This window comes from Sciurus vulgaris (assembly GCF_902686455.1).
Source record: "Sciurus vulgaris genome assembly, chromosome: 10".
NCBI lineage: Eukaryota > Metazoa > Chordata > Mammalia > Rodentia > Sciuridae > Sciurus > Sciurus vulgaris.
The window spans coordinates 88,338,892-88,360,656 of NC_136470.1; the positions used below are offsets into that span (position 1 = coordinate 88,338,892).

The following is a 21,765-nucleotide window of genomic DNA, read 5'->3' on the forward strand; positions in this document are numbered from 1 at the left end:
ATTGCTTTGAAGCTAAAACCTGCTGTTAGTCAAGAGAGCCAGCGGGTTGTTATTTTTGTTCTACAATCCTTTGCTGACATGGATGCTGGCTGAAACTGTAAAAAAAAGGCCAAGGAAAGAAAATGCTTCACTATCAGAGAAAGAAAAATGGTGAAAGAAAACACAAGAGCAATGTCAGTCTGTTTATGTTTCAACTGCACAGTTGCAGCTGGAGAGAGAAAAGGGTTTTAGTGGTACTGGTGACATCATCTGAGGATCGCTCAGGTGAAGCACTCAAGAGTTCATCTGTGCCACACAGTTCACAAGTAGGAATTAAAGCACTGCAGATGACAGGTTTACTCTAACACTATTTATTGAGGACCTCATAGGTCGTATGTGCTGAAGTGTTAATATTTCCAGTCAGTTTTTCAGGCACAGTTATTTAGAGGGAAAACACCCAATTAAGAAAATCTAATCCAAAGTACTTTGGATTAGACATAGGGGAAGGAAGGGGGAATGGGAATAGGAAAGAGAATGAATTGGACATCACTGTCCTATATGCATATAAGATTACATGAACAATGTAATTCTACATCATGTACAACCAGAAGAACGAGAAGTTGTACTCCATATATGTATAATATGTCGAAATACATTGTGCTATCACATATAACTAATTAGAACAAAGAAAAGAAAAGAAAAAATCTATACAGCTCTCTCCTTAGAATATCTTTCATCTGCTACCACTCACTGATATCAGGATGTCATGCTTGGTGGAAAGGATGGGAATTCTAGAACGCCTAGTTGCCAGGAGACTGATGCTAGGCTCCAAAACCCACCTGGCTTCTGTGGAAGAGCCAAGGAGTCCTGGCAACATGCCATTAAAGCATCCACTCAAAAAGGATCTCCGACAGCATTAAGATGATTAAAAATCATTGCCACTTTGACAAGACAACAGAGGAGAATAAACACACAGACGGTGGTGTTGTTTTTTGTTTTAAAAACTCATTTACCTTCTTAGCAGCAGGATCCCCTCTGGATTGATGATACGATGGTGACATTTTTACCTGGGAAAAAAGGCAAAAATTTTAACACCTTTCTAGTTATAGTCTAGTTTTATTTGACTCACATTCAAAAAAATTCAACAAAACTGGTGCAATTGAGATAAAACAGATATTTTCAGAAGACTGATGAATAGATTTTACGTTAAGTCCCATTAAAATTTTTCTAGAGATCAAAAAGTCAGTTGTTAGTCAAGATAAAAATATGATTAGGGTAAGATAAATAGGACAAATGGCTCAAATTGGTTTTAATCAAATGGTGAGGAACTAAACAGATATAGTGCCTTGGTGATACTGTTAATCAACTGATGTAATAAGCAATGGCAGCCCTTTCTTGCAGAGGTCAGTAAGAAGGAATGAAGACTTGATAAAGTCATGTGAATGCACCTCAAATAATTATGCTGAGTGAAGGAAGTCAGAAAAAAAGAGCACATGCTTTATAATTTCATTTATCTAAAATTCCAGAGAATGCAAACTAATCTATTTTTAACAGAAAGCTACTCAGTGGGGCTGGGGAGATAGCTCAGTTGGTAGAGTGCTCATCTTGCAAGCACAAGGTCCTGGGTTCAATCCCCAGCACCGCAAAAAAAAAAAAAAAAAAAAAAAAAAAAAGCTACTCAGTGATTTTCAGGGAACTGAGTAAATTTTTGGTGGTGGCAAATAGGGTGTTATCTGATTGTCATGAAGGATTCATGAATGTATATATTTATCAAATTTGTACTTTATAATTGTATCAATTATTACCTCAAAAAAGCATTTAAAGAAATTTATGGATACACCTAAAACAGTGGTTAGAAAGAAATTTATAGAGGCCTTTGGGGTTTATATTTTGTCCCTGTGGAGACTCTACTTTACTCTCTGCTTCCCTGCTGCCTTGAGCTAAGCAAGGGCTGGGCTCTTCCACCATAATATTTTTGCCAGTCACCTCATCCAAGAACTGAATCCTCTGAAACCAAAGTCCAAGTCCCCAGACCAGGCAGTAACCTCACAGACTCCAGGCCTACTGCCCCTGGGGAATACAGCCCTTGGAAGTTGCAGAAAATCAATACCTGAATCAACACTGAATCAAAAAGAGAATGCAAGTCACATGTGTCATTTTAAATTTGCTAGTGGCCACATTCAAGAAGAGAAAGAAACCCAGATGGAGGAATTAAGGCATGAGAGACCACCCACACAGTCACCTTGAGGAGCCAAGAGTGGAAGCCATGATCGGGTGGCCCCCAGCATCGAGTCAAGATTCAGTGAAACAGCAAGACACAATAACAAAAGAAAGAAGAAAAACAAGTGCAGCAGATAGTATGCTGTAGGGAAAACAGCAAACATGCTGGCTAAGTTATTAGCTTCTCTGATTCAGTTTTCCTCAAAAGTTTGTCAAGAGCATTCAATGATACAATGTTAATGAATGATAGCAAGGCACCCAGCATATAGTAGGTGCTTGATAAGTACTAGTTTTTCTCTAAGTTATGTAGTTTGAATTTCTATTAACCAGTGTTTTTCATTCACATGTACTCCATCTTTAGTGTAGAACCTAATACACTTCCAAATCATTTTTTTTTCTTTCTTTTTTTTTTTTTTTCAGTGCTGGGGATTGAACCCAGGGCCTTGTGCTTGCAAGGCAAGCACTCTACCAACTGAGCTATCTCCCCTGCCCTCCAAATCATTTTTTAAAAGATATCTATTTTAAATAAAGAAAGAAATATGTTTCATGGTTCAGACAGAATGGGGAAACAGTATTTTGGAGAGATGTGTAAGCAACCACTACAAAATAAAATGTGTGTTTTCTCAAAAAAAGAAAAAGGAAATTTAGAGCTTTATATGCTATTTTGGAAAATAAGGAAGGCTGAAAAGAAGGGACTACACTTCTAATCTGAGGAACTAGAAATAGAAGATCAAAATAAAACCAAACTAAGTAGAAGGAATGAAATAATAAAGAGCTAAAATCAAAGAGAACACTAACAAAGCCAAAGGTTGTTCCTTTGAAAAGATCAGCAAAATTGATCACAAGTTAAATGAAAAGGATACATTCCTTAAAAAAGAGAACTTACAAAAATGGACTCAAGATGACACCAAAAATATGGAGTCTTCTTGTCTATTAAAGAAATTGAATTTGTTATGTTTTTCCACAGTGAAGTTTCCAAGTCCACTTGGAATTCCAGCAAAAAAAGCATATAGAGACTAATGTATGAAATCAGAACAACCACTTATTAATTTACAAGGAGAATATGATTATTACTATCATAGTTCAATAGCTACTAGACACAATAAGTCTAGAATGATGAAGAGAGGTATAAGGACTTGCAGAGCAACTGCTCTGAGGATCTCAGGCTTCTTCCAACTTAGGTCTAATTATGAGTCAATAGTATTCAGAAGATGAAGATGTTTCCCCTCACTGTCACATCACCATTCAGGTAGGACCAGGTTGCAGGCTTGTTCACTTTTCACTGACTTTAAGAATAACTTCAGAAAACATACCTCAGCTGAAGGATCAAAAGTGCTGGCTGTCCAGACTGCCCTTTCAGATTTAGCAGGTCTGCAAAAATTAGACTTGACAGTCCTTGCTGTAACATACCATGACATTAGTACTCTGGAATTCTCTCCAGATGTATGATGTAGCTTGCAAAAAGTGATCCAATTTTAACTCCTGCTATGCTCGTTTTGAAAATGGAGAAAATAGATTTTCAAAGCAAAGTAGATATTTAAGCTTAAAAAAATGACCTCATGAAAGAATCTGCAGACTTTTTAAAACAAGCCAAGAAATAGATTTAGTGGTGGACAATTTATCTGAGAAGGCTGTTCTCTGGAGATTAAGTCAGAGAGTGTTTGATGTGGCAACAGAAATGGTTCAGTATCCCTCATGAAAGGTCTTATTTTTCATTTAACAGGATTCCTTCTGGAAATGCTTTAGGCAGTGCAGCTTAAAAGAGATACTTTAAATCCAGGTGTGCAGACATTAGGTCTGGGGATATGGATGATATACTGAGCTATAGCCTTAATAATGCTGAACTTTTGTGATCTTTGTTAATAAAATGATTCCTGACTTAAGCAATCTGAGCTGAAGTTTAAAAGCAATAGGAATGCCTTCCTTATCATTTTACTTTTTAAAAATGGTTTATCAGTGCTCTCTCTCTCGCGCTCTCTCTTTTTTTTTTTCTTCAGTCAGTGGACTGAACCCAGACCTGGCATATGCAAGGCAAGCACTCTATCACTGACTTATACACCCTCAGTGCTTTTTTTAAACAAATAGGCTTATTTTTCTAAGCCTACAAAAGGGATACATGTGCACTGATGGAAAGTTAGAAAATATAAAAGAGCAAACGATGTAAATAAAAAACCACAATCCAACCATGCAGAAACTACTATTAACATTAGAAATCACATTTTTAAAAAAATCTTTTCATGTTGCAGGTTATGTGTATTTATTTAGCCATACCAGTATTTTTCTACAATGGATCTTTCATGGCTACAAAGCAATTCATTCATTATATAAACATACTATAACAATTTTCCTAACAGTATGCTATTGGAACATTTTGGTTGTTTTCTATTTTTTTCATTAGTCAAAAGGTTGTCATAGCATCCTTGTAACATTTGGTGCACAAGATTGATTATTTACATTAGACCATTTCTTATAAATCTCTGCATCAAAAGAGTATAAACATTTAGAAATTTCTGTCACCAATTCTTCTCCTAACAAGACAGGTCCACAAACATATTTCCTATAATTCTGAAATCCCAAAAAAGCCCTGAAACTAAAAGAATTGCTTTAAAAAAACCTCTGGCACCAAAAGTTATCTGGCAACAAAACCTGACCTGAGCTGAAGTGAGGCTATGTATAGCCTCACTATAAAGGCTTTTATCTACCTCACTTGAGCATTTGAGTGTGGGATGCAGCCCAAGTCCACACTGGGATTGTTATATAACATACAATACATATACCATATTGCCTTTCTTTTAGCACTTTAAAGATGTCTACTGGCCTTTGTTTTCCTAAATAAGAAGTCAGTCATCATTCTTATTGTTGTTTTATCCTTGATTCCTTTTAAGACTTCTTTGTCTTTTGTTTCAACAGTGACCATGACCGTGTTTTTTCTTATATTTATCCTGATATAGTTGGGTTTTTGGATCTATGGGTTCATGTTTTTCAGCAAATTTGGGAAAATACCAGACTTTATCAGGTCAAACTTTCCCAGATCCCCTTCTCTTTCTCTTGCTTCCCCATCATGCTTTATAACTACACACACGCGCGCGCGCGCACACACACACACACACACACAAATTGATATTGCTTCATAGGTCACTAAAGTTTTTCACTCTTTTCAATTCTTTTGTCTCCATATTTATTATAATAAATTCTATTGAATTATCTTCAAATTTAGTGATAATGTTTTTTTTTCTCAGTGTTCTCTGGGATGTTATTGACATGTAATGGAATTTTCATTTTAGATATGATTTTTACCTCTAGAATTTACATTTGGCTATTTCATAGTTTGCATTTCCATGCCAACAGTTCCCCATGTGTTTAATCATCCTGGTCATCTTTTCCTCTAAATCTTTAAAAATATTTATAATTTCCATTTTAAAGTCCTTAACTGCCAATCCCAACATCTGAGTCATTCACAGGTCTGCTTCTACTGATGCTTTTTCTCTTAATTATAAGTTTTGTTTTCTTTCTTCTTCTTGATCCTATCATATTTTGGGCTTTGACTGTTATTAGAAAGGATTGGTTTTATTTTGCCCTTAGTCTTGGGGAAGCTCTATTCCTAAATAAAGCTTTTTCATGGTTTCAACACAAAATTTGAAGTATGTATCAATGTGTTGAACATAGTAGGATTTACATTCAAAACTCAGCACCAGGCAGCTGCTGAAATCTCAGCTCAGTTCTTTAGTCTTCCTGATGTTGCTTTCTGCTAGGTTTCTTAGAGCACTGTGTTTGTGTATTTTAGAAATTGCTAAAGGTAATGTGAGGCTCCATTTCCCTCAATTTAAAGCTACTTTAGGAGTCTTGACCAAGAATGACCCCAGGGAAAAATAGGTTTAAATGCAGACCTCCCCCTCAGTTGCTCTCCTTCTTTTAAGGTTTATATTTCCTATAGTTTCTGTGTTCTCTAAGCAATGTTTTTCATATATTGCTCAGTTATAATTTATTGACAGGAATCATCCAATACAGAGTACTCTATCATTACTGGAACCGGAACTCTGTTACATGTCTTCAAATATATTTTTTTCCTGGTTCTCTCCCTACTGCTGCTTCTTTCAATTACATGTACGTTTGACCACCTGAAATTATGCATTGATGCTCTATTTGTTTCCGTATTTTTTCTCTCTGTGCTTGATTTGGGATAGTCTGTACTGAATACATTTAAGTTCTCTAGTTGTTTCTTCTGAAATCCCATTCTGTTGTTAATCTCATCCAGTCTGAAATAAAGAATATCAGACATTAAAATTTTAGTCTCTAGATGTTCCATTAACTTTTTCTAATTTTCATATCTCTGTTCAACATGTTCATTATTTCTTCTCACTCCTTGAAATACAGCATACAATAATAGTAACTTTAAATGTCCCTGTCTACTAGTTCTATCATCTGGGTCAGTCTCAACAAAATCTTCCCCCTTCTCTTTATATTTTACATTTTCCTGTTTCCTAGCATGCTTGGTAATTTTTGATCAAATGCCAGAAATTGTAAATTCTACCTTGATGGGTGTTGAATATATTTTAAATTCTTAGTATATCCTTGAGCTTTGTTATGGGATGTGGTTAAAATATCTGGAAATAATTTGACCTTTTTAGATTTTGCTTTTACATTTTGTTGGTAGGATCAAAGCAGCAGTTACTCTAGGGTTATTCCCCTTACTACCACCACTGAGGTTAAGATCTTAATGTTCTTACTCTATCCTGTGAACTATAAAGCAGCTAGGAAAAGGCATTATTCCTAGCTCTATATTAGTTTGGGACAATGTTCCATCTAATCCTTTTGGGTGGTACACTTTCTAACCTCAAGTAGTTTCCTCACACAAATGGGTCAATGAGTATTTGAAGTACTCAAATACTCCAAGTTGCCTTCTGCAGATCTTTGGAGTTCGCTTGTTCTCATTCCTTCTTTCTCTTTCTCTGGTCAAATACTCTGTCTTGGGAACTCACCCATCTTGGTTTTCCTGGACTCTATCTCCTTGACTCGGAGAGACTGATGAGCTGCTTCAGTTCCCCCTTTCTGAGTCATGCAGTAATTCAAAGGCAATTCTAGGTTTTATGTATTTGTCATCTCTCAGGTGTTGCTATCTTCTGTTGTTTGATGTCCACTATTATTTAATATTTTATTAATTTTTTTTCCAAGAAACTCCTAATGCAATTTATCCAAAAGTGCAAGTCTCTAAATTACCTTTGTAAAACCCAAAACATTTTGAATTGTGAAACATATCTGGCAATCCCACAAGTAGTGCATAAAAATGTCTGTTCTCTTACATCCTTATTGTCTTAGTCTGCTTTCTGCTGCTATGACAGACTACCACAGACTGGGTAAACTATATACAAAAAAAGTTAGTTTGCTTCATGGTTCTTGAGGCTGGAAAGTCCAAGATGAATGGGGTGCATTGGTGAGGGCCTTGCTGCTGTGTCATATCATGGTAGAGGGCATCACATGGTGAGAGCAAGGGACAGTTCAGGTCTTTTTCCTTTCCCCTTCTTATAAAGACCTAATACTATCATAGGGTCCCCATCTCATGACCTTAGCTAATCCTAACTTCCTCCCCCAAAGCCCTACCTCTAAATATGATCAACATATGAATCTGGGGGTTGTTTTAAACATGTGAACTTTGGGAGACACATTCAAACCACAGCACTTACAAATATAAATACATATATATTTTTTAATATGTGTTCATTTAATGTATGCTTTTTAAAATTTGCCAGTTTAGTAAGTTTTTAAAAAGGCAACACATTGCTATTTTAACATGCAGTTCTTTGATCACTGGTAAATGAATATTTTTCACATTTTATTGTTTAACAGAATTTTTCATGTCCTGAGCTTTTATTTTCATCAAAGCCTTAGTTCTACAAAAAGAATGAAAGCAACTTCTTGGTACTAATGTCATCCTTAGGTCTCTTGGACACAAGCCTTTTCTGAATCACAGGAAGGTGTATGGATGTGAAAAACATTAAGCATCTGATTATTAAACAGTTCTGACGAAGAGGTAAGGGTGGGCAGGAAATACAGATGTGGCTATCTATATATTTTCCACAATCACAGTGACTGGGTCACATCACATGTTTTGTTTTAAAATCTTCAGTGTTTCCTACTAGGAATAAAAACCAAATCCTTTACTCAGGTCTTGTATACCTACCCCTTCAATCTGATTCTTTGCCACTTTCTCTTTTAGTCCCTATGTTATGTTCCAGCCGCTGAGTTTTTTTTTTTTTTTTTTTTTTAAAGATAGAATCTTGGTATGTTACCCAGGCTCGTCTCAAACTCCTGGGCTCAAGTGATTCTCCTGCCCAAGTAGCTGGAGCTAAATGTGTGTACCCCTGCATCCAGTTAGTCAACTTTTTTTCAGTTCCTTGAACAAGTCATTTCCCTTTGTGATTGTTCTTTTGTTGCCTGAAATGTTGTTCACGTATCTGGTAACTTTGTACCCCCTGGTTCTGAGTTTAAAGGGTATCTCTGTAGATAGATATTTCCCGGCAATCCAAGTTCAAAGCAGATTCTCCTTATGTCACTTTCCTCATAACATTCTATTCTTTCCCCTCACCTCAATTATTTGCCTATCACAAATCAAAATTATATATTTGATAAAATGTTTGCATACTCGATTATTATCTAGCCCCTTTTATGGTGGGTAAGCTAAATGATGAAGGGAACTATATTTTGTTGTTGTTTACCAATGTGTATACTCAGTACAGTACCAAGAAGAGTGTTTGACCCAAGATAGGAATATGACAAATATTGGCTAAAGTAATGAATCAGTACTTGAATTGATAACAAGACTGTTGGAAAATGGGCTAAAGTCTGCCTCCCAAATGTCACTAAGATTACCACTCATCTCTATGAACTTCTGAGATATAGTTACCTTCATTTAATTTGTAAGACTAATTTAGAAGGTATTTTTTTGAGATGTTGCTATTACAAAACAATGAAATCTCATCTTTTAGTATTTATTTTGAATTTAACTTTTTTCTTTAAAAATGGACAAATTATGTGTGCATATACAAATGTATAACAACAAATTCCATCATTATGTAAAACTATAATGCACTGATAAAAAATATGGAAAGAAAAAAAAATAAAAAGGGGCTGGGGATGTAGCTTGGTAATAAAGTACCCCTAGGTTCAATCCCTAGTACTGCAAAACAAAACAAAACAAAACAAAACAAAACAAAATTTAATGAATTTGACATAAATAAAAATAACTAACTTTACAAGTTGCATGAAATCAATAAAGCACTTAGAGAAAGAAAAAATGTGGAAAAATAACAAGGAATTAATATCAGTGTTACTATTTCATGTAAACCAAATCTATAATTTATAATGGGAATTCAAAATAAATATGCAATATGTTAATAGAAAATTATATGACTAGTGAACATAAATATCACTTACTGAATAATTACGTGGAGGTTGTAATACTTGCCTCTGACACTATTTACAAATTTAACCCAAAAGACAATACGTTTTCTCAGAAAACCCCCAGGAATAACATTAATTCTCTTCTTTTGTAATTATTAAAGGACAAGCAGGCAGCTGTATGTTTAGTTCTAGTTTGCATCCTCCTCAGATATTTACCTTTTAGTGAAAAAATGAAAACCCTTTCGATATTGTAGATGATTCTAGATCTATACTAATAAAGGGTGACTTCAAGCAATATATTTTAAAGCTAATAGCGTCTATGTCTAATGCTTTTGGTTTTTAAAACTTAAAAAGAAATAACAACTTGAATATTTCTGGTATACAATAATATGTTAGAATACCTGTTATCAAGAACTTCAAACATTGTTAATACTAAAATAATGCTTAAATTGAAATCTAGTGAATCTTATTTTTCTTTGAATTATGTCAAGTTGCCTAGTGACCAGTAATCATTGTTTTTTTTTTTTTTTTTTTTTTTGGGTGCTGGTGATCGAATCCAGGGGGCCTTGTGCTTACAAGGCAAGCACTCTACCGACTGAGCTATCTCCCCAGCCCACCATTGTTTTAAAAAACTTAATAGTAAGCTAATTTCTTCTAATGTTAATCAGTGAAAATGAAGACAGTTATTTGCTATTATGAATTTAATAAAGGATGATTGGAGATGGAATTTAAATTATTTGATTAATATTAGTGAATAACATTTGCTGAGAAAATATAATGGAATATTGAAGTTTGTTTCAGCCGAAATTTCAACTAAAATTCGTTTCTTCTGCATATTTCATCTATGGGTGATACATTGAGAAAGCAAAAAAAGAATCAGATAGAATGATTTTTGGGTCTTTTCTGTATGCCTGAAAGGCTCAGATCGAGCTGCTATAAGCCTTGGAACTGGGTAGAGGAGGTAGGAAAGAAAATCGTTTGGGTCATTTCTCCTATTTGTACAGAATATAAAAGTCTTTATTCCAGAGGAAAGCAGGCTTTCTAGGGAGTAATTCCCATCATGTCCATGTAAACTTGTTGGTAGGCAATGAATATGTCAGAGTTATTAGCTGTGCATAATGACCAGAGATGAAAAAAGAAGTGAGATGGGATGGCAAGAAGAAAGACTGTATGTGCCATGACCACAATTTTGAGGGTGACTATTGCATCATGTTGAGCTGAAGTCAGAAACTAAAGACCATTATCTCAAGTGTTAGATGAAAGAAGAGCTATTTGATAGAAGGATCATGTTACAAAGGCAGTGAGATACTTTAAGTGCATCCACTATCTTCTGTGTGTAGAGAGGAACAGTTGGCTAACTGGCTGTGTCAGCTTGACTTCTGGAGTCACTGGGGCCCTCCCTGTTGTCCCCTTCGTGTATTGTGTAGAAACTTAAACAGGGCCGACATATTTTCAAAGGAAATTAGGAGAGCAAAGTAAAACTCTTCTGTAATAAAGTTTAATGTAAGTCATACCACAGAAATAGTACTTTTGTTTTACATTTTCTTAATAATGTAAAATGTAAAATGATTTCATACAATGTTGAAAAATCTTAATTAGCACTGGCAATATGGAATGGATTTTTTTTTTATATCAACTTTATCAGGTTTTAATAAAGCCAAAAAGATGAAAGTAGTACAGAGCTCATAGCAGGAAAACTGGGAGCAATGATGGTCCTACAAACTTGAGGTCCAGTATCAGTCCTCCATTCCTGAACTACACATAGTTCCTCAGCTGTAAAATAGGGAATGTATTACCTTAAAAAGTTGGTGTGAAGTATAACATAACAAAACACCTAGTACATGTGTTTGATACATTTGATTTCCCCTTTCATCCTTGGGTTACCAATCTACTAGATCTTTTTAAAATATCTGGTGCAAGGAAATCAAGTGAGATAGACAGTCAGTGGAAAATTTAAGAAAAATGAAACACTTTCCTTCTGACTTATATACCATCATAGCTTTTTTAAAAAAAAAAAAAATTTAGATGGTGATAGACCTTTATTTTATTCATTTATCTATATGTGGTGCTGAGAATCAAAACCAGTGCTTCACACATGCTAGACAAGCACTCCACCACTTTATAGCTTTGATCTATTTTCTTTCTTTCCTTTTTTTTTTTCTTTTTTGTGAGGGGTTCCTGGGGATTGAATGCAGAGCTTTGTACATGCCTGCCACACAGCTGCATCCCTAGATTTGATCTTATTGAAATTTCCTAAACAACGGAAAAGTTGAGTAATCTTTTCTGTCCTGAGAGTGGAACAGACTCAGAGACAAAGCTAACATTAACATACACACTCAATTTTAAAAAATGGTTTCCCCTTTCTAGATGTTCTGAGAGAAGACAGGAAGAAAGTCATTGAAACAGGTTATTTTCTTTCTTCACTGCATGAGGCGTAGGGAGTGAGAAGAGGGCAATGAATGCAGTGTAAATGGCTTTTAAATTCAACAACTACTTTTGAAAAAGTTCTCAGCAAAACATGGACTAAAAAGGAATTTCCTAATCATGATATGAATGTTACATACAAAAAGTCCACAGTTAAAAAATACACTCAATGGTGAAAAACTGAACACTTCCCCTCTAAGATATGGAATAAAGCAAGGATGTCTACTTTAACCACTGCAATCCTGAACGTCAATGCAATAAATCAAGAAAAAGAAAAGGCATAAAATCAGAAAGGAAGAAATAAAATAGACTTTCTTTGCACATGACATGATTGTTTAAATAGTAAATTACAAAGAATTTACAAGAACATATTAGTACTAATATGTAACCTTAAAGTCACTAGTCACTGGATATAAGGTCAATAAACAAAAAATAACTATTTCTTTATACTAGCAATAAATAATTAGAAACTAAAATACTAAACAGTAAAATATATAATAGCGGCAAAAGTAATTAAATACATACAAAGTGTAGGATTTACATGTTACAAACTATAGAATACTGATGAAATAAATCTACAGAAACTGAAAGATATATACCATATTCATGAATTAGAAGACTCAATACTGTTAAGGCATCAACTTTTCCCAAGTTCATCTTGGGATTCAGATTCATTGTAATCTTAGTAAAACTTCAGAAAGGTTTTTTTTTTCTTTTTTTTTTTGTGAAAAACAACATGCTAACTTCAAAACTTATAATGAAAGGCAAAGGAGAACAGTTAAAGGTTAGAACAAAGCTGGAGGACTCATACAACCTGATAACCAGACTTACTAGAAAGCTACATTACTAAAGAAAGGATACACAGACCAGAATGGAGCAGAACAGAAAGCTTAGAAATCGATAGACCCACACATGCACAGTAGACCTACTTTATCTAAGACATAAAAGCAAGTCACTGGATATCAGCATGCAAAAGAAGGAACCTCCATACATATTTCACATCCTCTATTAGAATGGGGTTACAATGATTGCCTGGAGTGGAGGGACGAGGAGGAGAGGTTGACTACCAAAAAATATGAGACTTTTGAGGTGAGGTAACATTGCTCTATATTTTTTTTAAAACTTTTTGGTATTGGGGTTTGAACCCATGGTTGCTTAACCACTGAGACACATCCCCAGTCTTTTTAAAATATTTCATTTAGAGACAAGGTCTCACTGAGTTGCCTAGAGCCTCAGTAAGTTGCTGAGGCTGGCTTTGAACTCTCGATCCTCCTGCCTCAGTCTCCCAAGCTGCTGGGATTATAGGTGTGCAACACCACACCTGGCCAACATAGTTCTATATCTGGCCTGTGGAGGTGGCTGCCAAAATATACAGAAGGTAAATTTTCCTGTTTATAAATTATTTTTTTTAAAAAAGGAGAAAAGTCTATTTTAGAAAGCATTATCTAATTAGTAATATCCAGGCAAAACGATTCATGTAATCTTAGGTTGGTTATGATGGGCTATAACTAAGAGGAAAATACTAAAGAGCCCCAAGATGTAATGTCTGGAATATCTGCATAAGAAAAGGTTTACCTATTTGCACTGGATAAAGTCTAGAAAATGATGGAAATCATAGGTCCTGTGTTTTCTGAATGCAAACAAGAAAGTGTTTTACATGACTAGTTAGTGAAATTTTTAGTATGGAAACCATACCAAATATCTTTACCTCTATGTCTTGTAGACATCTCTAATTTCAACAATGAATTCTTTATATTACTCCCAAATCTGTTGTTTATTGGTCTCTTACCATCTGTGCTGCTGTTCAATAAAGAGACCTGGATGCAATTTTTTACTCTTCCTCCTATTCAACAAATTTATTTATCAAATTGTGATAATGATACTTCTTACATACAGCATCTCTATTGGAAGCAGAAAAGAGGAAGGAACTAGAAGTTGTGCATGATTAAATCTAGAGGGTAAGGGTGGTAGAGATGGGGCTTAAGTGAGGTAAGCAAAAACCATAGTAATTATTTTGATGTTTGTGCTCATCTCAAACACTTTTCAAATAACTACTTTCTTCTCCAACTCCAGTTCTTCCTTCTAGTACAAATTACCAATTCTCCAACCATATTTGGATCCCTTTAGATCCATTCTTGCTTTATTATTATTATTATTATTATTATTATTTTGTAATGGGGATTGAACTCAGGGATGTTTTATTGTTGAGCTACATCCTAGACCCCCCTCATCTTTTTTGGGGGGGCACATTACGGGGGCTTAACCACTGAGCCACATCCCCAACCCTTTTTTATATTTTTATTAGAGACAGGGTCTTGCCGAGTTGCTTAGGGCCTCACTAAGTTGCAGAGGCTGGCTTTGAACTCGTGATCCTCCTGCCTCAGTCTCCACAGCTGCAGGGATTACAGGCAAGTGCCACCACGCCTGGCCAAGGACCCCCTCATCTTTTTAAAAAAGAATTGAGACACAGTCTTACAGGTTGGCCTTCAACTTGTGAGCCTCCTGCCTCAGCCTCCAGAGTTGCTGAGATTTCAGGCTTGTGTTATTGTACCTGACTCTTGCTTCCATTTTAATTTATTTTCTGCATTGCAGTTAGAGTGTTCTTTTAAAAATACTATTTGCAAGAGTAAAAAGCCCTCTTCTCATCAGATCATATAATTTCTTCCTTAAAACCCACCCATGGCCAGATGTAGTGGTGCAGGGACTTAGGAGGCTGAGGAGAGAAGACCCACAAGTTCAAAACCATGGAACTTGGAGAGACCCTGTGTCAAATAAAAAATTGAAAAGGACTGGGGATGTAGCTCAGTGGCAAACCACCCTTGGGTTAAAAAAACAAACACTATCCCCAAAACAAAACAAAATAAAACAACAACAAAAGCCAAACAAATAACCCTTCCATGTCTTCCTTATTCATTTAGTGCAAACATCAAAATAACTAATACAGTTCTAGGTGCCCTTCTGTTCTATGTGCCTTTCTGCTTCGGAGCAGAGATGCTGTTTGTTTTAACACTGTTCTGCTGCCTGCAGTACTCCTTCTCTTGCCTACCTTCACTTCTAAATTTCTCTTGCTTCCTCCTTTTATTCCTTCAAGGCTAGCTAACATGGCTCTTGTAGAAAGTCTGCCAATATCTCTCATGTCTAGTTTAGATATACACATTATTTTATATATACATATATATAAAATTTGGCCTTTGTCCCAGGTTCCTGGCTCAGAGTTCTAAAAACCTGTGGAATCTCCTGAGTGGTAAGAGTCTCTTTTACCACTAATCACTAATGCTAATGAGATGATTGGTGGCTGGAGCCCCTGGATAGCTTTGGGATGATAGCGGTTGCCAGAAAGACCAAGCCACAAATGGAGATTTTGAACTTTCAGCCCCATCTCCTAACTTCTAGGGAAGTGAGAAAGGCTGGAGATTGAGCTTAATCACAAATGACCAATGATTTAATCAACCATGATTACATAATAAAACCTCCGAATACTGGGGTTTGAGGATCTTCTGGATTGGTGAAGACGCAGAACTGCTGGAAAGGTAGTAACCCAGAGAAGGCATGGACTCTCTGTGACTGCTCATGCCCACCTTAGATGTAGTCTTTGTAACACATTAGTAAATGTAAATAAGGTGTTTTCCTCAGTTTTGTGAGTTATTCTAGTGAGCTATCAAACCTGGGGTGGTTTGTGGGGACCCCCTGAATATGTAGCCAACATGGACAAAAATGTGCTACCATGTTTGTGACTGCCATTTGACATGAGGTTAGCTTTGTAGGTCTGAACTCTTAAAAACCATAGAATCTCTAACTTCAAGTAGTTAGAGAATTGAATTGAATTGTTGGACTCTCAGTTGGTTTACAGAGAATGAACAGAATTTTGGTGTTAGAATTGTTGCTGAAAAAGACATCACATGTTTGGAATTAGAACTCGAGAGTATGTATTAAAAATCTGCTTATAATTTTATTGCCTGTAAGCAAGATAAGATCATGTTTGTCTTGGCTATCCTTTCATCTCCAGCACTTAGCAGAGTGCCTGGCACACTGTTCAATATGTACTTGGAGAATATGTAAATGGAATGTCTGCTCCTGGAATACAGAAATTCTAAACTCTTAATGGGAGAAAGGCTGGCCATGGGAGAGGCTGGTCTGCTTCTGATAAAACACTGAAAGCTGATGAAACAAAGAGTAAAGTAACTGGTCTAGGTTTTCATTATGCGATGTGAAGCATGACTATGGGATAGTGTGGAACAGAGGAAGGGACAGGATGCAGCAAATGTGGTAAGAGTACAAAGAGGAAGTACAGTGAGTACAGCACAGTAGTAAGGACACAGCCCTAGTAAATTCTTCCCACTGACCCCTGTGTTCTCAAGTTGTTTCCCGAAAAGCTATTAGACAGGAGAGTTCCAACTCTGCTCCACTGTCTACTTTTAAAAAATGCTATAAAATAAATCAAAATGGTCTAATCCATTAGTCAGACTCTGAAGGCAATAAAAAATTTCTCTAGGAACACCACTGCACCAAGCTTTTAAAGGAAAGTTATCAAATTGAGAAAACCACATACAGAGCACATGTGTGCACCTTGTCTGTCTTCAGCACTGTAGAAGTGGTGACTGCACTCTTATGCATACAGGTACTCATAATATTTGTAAGTACTCATCTGTACTTGCTGACCTGTAACTCTATCAAAGGTTCTTAAAAGTAGACTCACGTGTACATCCTGTTTAGCTAGATTTCAAGGTTTTTAAAGGGAGAACATGTCCTCTTGATTTTTTGGTGCTGAGCAGAGAGGAGAGGTCCTTCAAACACTAAATAGGACTTAACAGGAGACAGTGTGGTAAATCTGCTGAGGGCAATATGGAACCGAAAAAAAATGAGCCCAGGACTAAAAGACATTGGCAAGAAAAGACCATGTGCACCCTGCAGTGAAATGAGTCTTACCTGTGATGGGGTTATCCTTCCCTTTTTAATTTCATTTGAATTTTCACTTAGTTTTCCTACTTGTTTACTTGAGCTGCACTTGTAGCATGTCCATCTTGTTTGGCCCTCAATTTCCATGGTGCATTCTTTGTTTTGTAGACAGAATGAATGATACAAATGGCCACAGCTGCAAAATGAAGGTAACCAACTCACACTTTCCATTATCAAGCCCATAAAGTATGACAGAGTGTACTCATAAACAATAAAGGTTCTAACAATCTGGAATTTACTGATGCTGGTACAGGGCAAGAAACAGGAAAGGGAATGTACTTCCTGTTGTCTTCTCTTTTTGAAAATCCTAACACGCATATCTGTATTCTTAAGTAGTGAGTAGGAACAAAATCATAGTTCTCTGACTAGAAACCACCTGGAGGATGAGCTGAACTTCTGTTCATTTCTCAAACTATAAAATTCTGACCATATTTTTAGGTTGTTAAAAAAAAAGACAAGTGGAAAAAACTATAACGACACAAGTAGCTTGACAATACCATGAGGGGTCTGTCTCACTGAATTCTAGCAAGAGTTATGATTTGATGAAACACTGACAAAAACCTCACTACTATAGTAAATTCTTGCACTATTTCTCTGAAGAAGTTCCTAATGAATTTTGAGTGCCAAAAGTGCGTACAGATGGTGAGCACTGATTATACTTCTCAGTCGTCTCTACTGGTTCCTCCAGCTTCTCCAACCTGAAATGTTGGACTAGCCTGGAAGTCAATCCTTTTTCCTTCTGTACTCTTTACACTCTTTCTCTTCTTTACACTTTTTCCTTTTATATATAACCTGTTTCTTTTATACTCTTCCTTTGACCACCTACTGTTGCTCCTATAGTGATTAAGTTCCAGTTCCAAAGCTTTAAAGTACCACCTAGAGGTTCATGACTATGGCATTTATACCTTCAGTCCAGACCTCTTCCCTAAACCCTACGTGTCTGACTCCTCAAGAACTCTATTTTGGATATCTATCTTAAATCTAACACGTTCAAAACCAAAATTCTGATTTCTACCTTACTCCATCTCCACTGAATACTTTCAATCAACTTTCTCTATATCTCAACAAATAGCAATTACATTCTTCCAGTTTCTCAGGCCAAGGAGTTTGGAGTCATCTTTGACTACTCTTTCTTTCACATTCCACATTCAATTTATAAGCATATTCTATCAGCTCTACTTTCGCAACATGCCCAGAGTCATTCCACTTCTGAAATATTTTATTATTGCCATCCCTCACGTGGGCTACTGAAATAGCATGACTGGCCCCTCTGCATTCCCCCTGGACCTTTTATAGCCCCCCTTCTCAATAAAGTAATCAGACAGACCAGACAGACGCTGAGGACCTAAGTCAGATCCTGTTAGTCCTATCCTCAAAGCCACCCAGTGAGCTAGGCGTGGTGACGCACACCTGTAGTCTTAGTGGCTGAGAAAGCAGGAGGCTTGCAAGTTCAAAGCCAGCCTTAGCAATTTACTTGGACCCTTAAGCAACTTAGTGAGACCCTGTTTCAAAATTTAAAAAGGGCTGGGGATGTGGCTCGGCAGTAAAGCACTCTTGGGTTCAATCCCTGGTACCAAAAAAAAAAAAAAAAAGGCCAAAAAAACCCCACCAAACCCACCCACTTCTCATCTCAGAGCAGTCTAATGTTTCCTAATAATCTAGATATGGCCTCTGCTTCTCCTCTGAAGTCCTCTCTTTTCATTTTCTTATTCCTTCCTTCTGCTTAGGTCCATAGCCTACTCACTCACTACTGCTCAAGTGCGCCAGCAAGGATGTTGTCTCACCGTCTCCACATTCACTGGTCCTCTCTGCTGAAGACCCTCTCCCCGCAAATTCCATGGTTACTTCCTTAGGTCTTTTAATGTCACTTTAAGGCTTTTCCTGACTACTCTTTATAATTCAGTAGTTCCCAATAATCTTTCCTCTATACCAAGTTTTGTTTTTATTAATATAATTACTAATCACATTTTCAATAATTTTCTAAATTATTTGTTTTTAAGTTACTTTAACAGTCAGTGAGGCATGAGGCATTCCCTGACCACTCTATCCATACAATGTCCACATCTCAAATCCTCTGTATGTCCCTCAATGTATTTTACTTTTTTCCATAGTACTTACCACCATCTGAGATTCCATTTATTTGCTTTTATCTCGCCTTGCTACTAAAATGCAAACTTCTTAAGAGTAATCTTTTTGTTTTCTTTATGCTGTCCCCCATTCCCTTGAAAGTTACCTGCTATATAGTAGGTGCTCAATAAATATGTTGAATGAGCAGGTTCTTTATGAAGTGCTACTTTCTCTTCTAACCTCCAAATCTATCAATCCTCCTACATAGCTAACACTGATATAGTACTTACTCATGCCAGGCACTGTTCATAGTACCTTATTTAATTTCCTCATTTAATGTTCTAAAGTCCTCAGATGTAGGTATTATTATTACCATCTCATTTATAGATAAGGAAACTAAGATATAAAAAGATTAATTAATTTTTCCAAAGTATCACTGCTTGTATTTGGTCAGCATAGTCAGAATTTGAAGTTTGTCTCCAGAATCCACATTATGTTGAGTCTATTCATGTATTTTGGATGAACTGTCTCTGCTCCTACACTTCTGCACTAGGCCTCTTCTTTCTCTGTATTGTGGCTTAGATATCATTTACATGCCAACGATTCCTAAATTGTATATCTAACTCCAACATGTCTCCCGATTTATGACTACAATATCTATCAGACAATCCTACATGGATGTCTAATGGTCATATCAAGCCTAACATCTGTAAGGTGAAACCTAGATTTCCCCACTTCCCTAGACTTGTTCCTCCTGTTTCAGGCAAGGGTACCAAATTCATGTTATTCAGGTCTGAGTCCTTATTTTCCCTTTATCCTCCATATCAAATATACCAGCAAGTTAGCCCTTCCCTTAAAATATGTCCTGAATCCAAACACCTCTCAACACTTTCTCTTCTACCTCTCATTCTGCTCAAAGGTGACCTCAAGAGATGCCTCCCCTCATTGTGCTTTCTTAAGAAAGCACTCTTAATAAGAACACTTCATCTTTCCATCCCCCTGCCTAGTGTTTCATTTTTCTTCATTGCTTGGTATTTATTTATTGTCTGAGCACCCTAACTTCTACCTCTCCCCACATCAAGGTCTCTGAGGACAGGAACTTTGCCTGTCTTGTTTACTGCTTGAATGACTGACTGGGCTGTGTATCCACATGAATTCTTGCCTGGCAATATCACACATGTACATGTGCCCTACAGTAATTCTTCCTTCCTTCTCTTACCTGAAGACAATAATTTCATCGGCCATTTCTTGGCGTCTCTTGTACTGTTGCAAACATATAGAGCAATAATCCTGTTTGGGATTCAACCCTCTAGTGACAGAAGCTCTCAGGTTACACAATGACCAATGGAGATCTTGGTTTAGAAGACTGGTTGTTGTTTCAAGCAGGGTCTATCAAAGACCAAAATAAAAAAACAAACAAGTTATAAAATGAAAGGCAGAGAAGAATGGAAAACAGAACTTGTTCAGTTTTCAACTACAAACTACTGAAATTGGAATGTACTATAGGAGGATAAAATTGATGAAACAAACATCAAACCCCCACAAACTCAAGTAGTTAATGTGCAGTGTGATGATGCTCAAGTCTGTCACAAATTCCTACAGAGAAATGTGTATTCTGCCATTCTGTGGTTTAATTCAGTATTGATGGTTTTCAAATAACTAGATAAGCCCAAATCTATTTATTACCTTTATATAACAACTTCTGTCTTGATGGCTTAGGCTATTATAACAAAAAACAGCCTGGACTACTGATCTTTTTTTTTTTAATTGAAACTGCATTCATGGCAATGTTTCAAGTAACCTTTCACTGGAAAAGCTAATAGTCATTACTCAGTTTTCAACCCCTTTGGGCAGAAATCATTTTCCTGATCAGCACTCATAATTTTTTTTTTTTTTTTTCTTTTTGGTGGTGCTGGGGATTGAACCCAGGGCCTTGTACTTGCAAGGCAAGCACTCCACCAACTGAGCTATATCCCCAGCCCTTCATAAGTCATTTTAATCTACTCAATACTCTGACATTTGTCAGTAAGTTACATAAAGACATTCTCACAACTATCACATTAAGTCATCTTAAGGCTGTTGTGGTTATAAAGTGTTATTTTCACACTAAAACTAATTATATTCATATAATATCATTTGAATATGCAGCTGGGTTCTTTTTTGTCAACTCCAAAGGGGAAGATGGAGTTAGGTACTGTCTACCGTCCTTGCTATGAAACAGCTCTTTAACTTTACCTGTAATATAAAACTTTTAGTTATAATTATCTAACAATCCCAGTCCTTTCCAGTCAATGCTATCATCTTCTCTTCTTCTATACAGTTCCACAGTTGGCAAAAATCTTCCACCTTGTACTCAGCTTTACTGTACTTCTGCTACCCTGGTGTCTGTGCCTGCAGGGGTATCAAACTTCAGCGGCCTATGCTTACCAGAACTGCAATTTTTACAACACCTTAGAAGAGCTCTATCTCTCAAATTATTCTTTTTCTTCTCTCTCATATTCTTAGGGGGGGAAAAAAAAAGTTGTAACATGACTAAATGGTACTTTTCCAAAGAAAAATGTGTGTCCATCAACCTGGCTCTTAACTGAGAATTAAAACTACACAAAATTTTGTTAAGGGAAGACTAAGGATCATTTTTGGCTAGTGGCAATGTTCTTTTTCAAAATATTAAAAATAACTCATTTATTTTACAATTTTCTATATCCATGCTGACCATCATTT

The 21,765-nt window shown here is 36.3% G+C and overlaps 1 protein-coding gene across 4 annotated transcripts in view; it reads right to left on the minus strand.

The window, feature by feature from the left end:
- The window catches only part of VPS8 (VPS8 subunit of CORVET complex), a 262,885-nt gene that overhangs the window by 42,985 nt on the left and 198,135 nt on the right, over positions 1-21,765 (minus strand). For 3 of the 4 annotated variants that reach the window (XM_079100596.1, XM_079100597.1, XM_079100599.1), the window contains 3 exons: positions 20,264-20,433; positions 16,948-17,113; positions 993-1,046 (listed from right to left, as the gene is read on the minus strand). In XM_079100596.1, coding sequence (XP_078956722.1) covers positions 993-1,046; positions 16,948-17,113; positions 20,264-20,433 — 390 coding nt within the window. The remainder of the gene's footprint in view (positions 1-992; positions 1,047-16,947; positions 17,114-20,263; positions 20,434-21,765) is intronic. The other variant, XM_079100598.1, reaches the window with a different exon arrangement.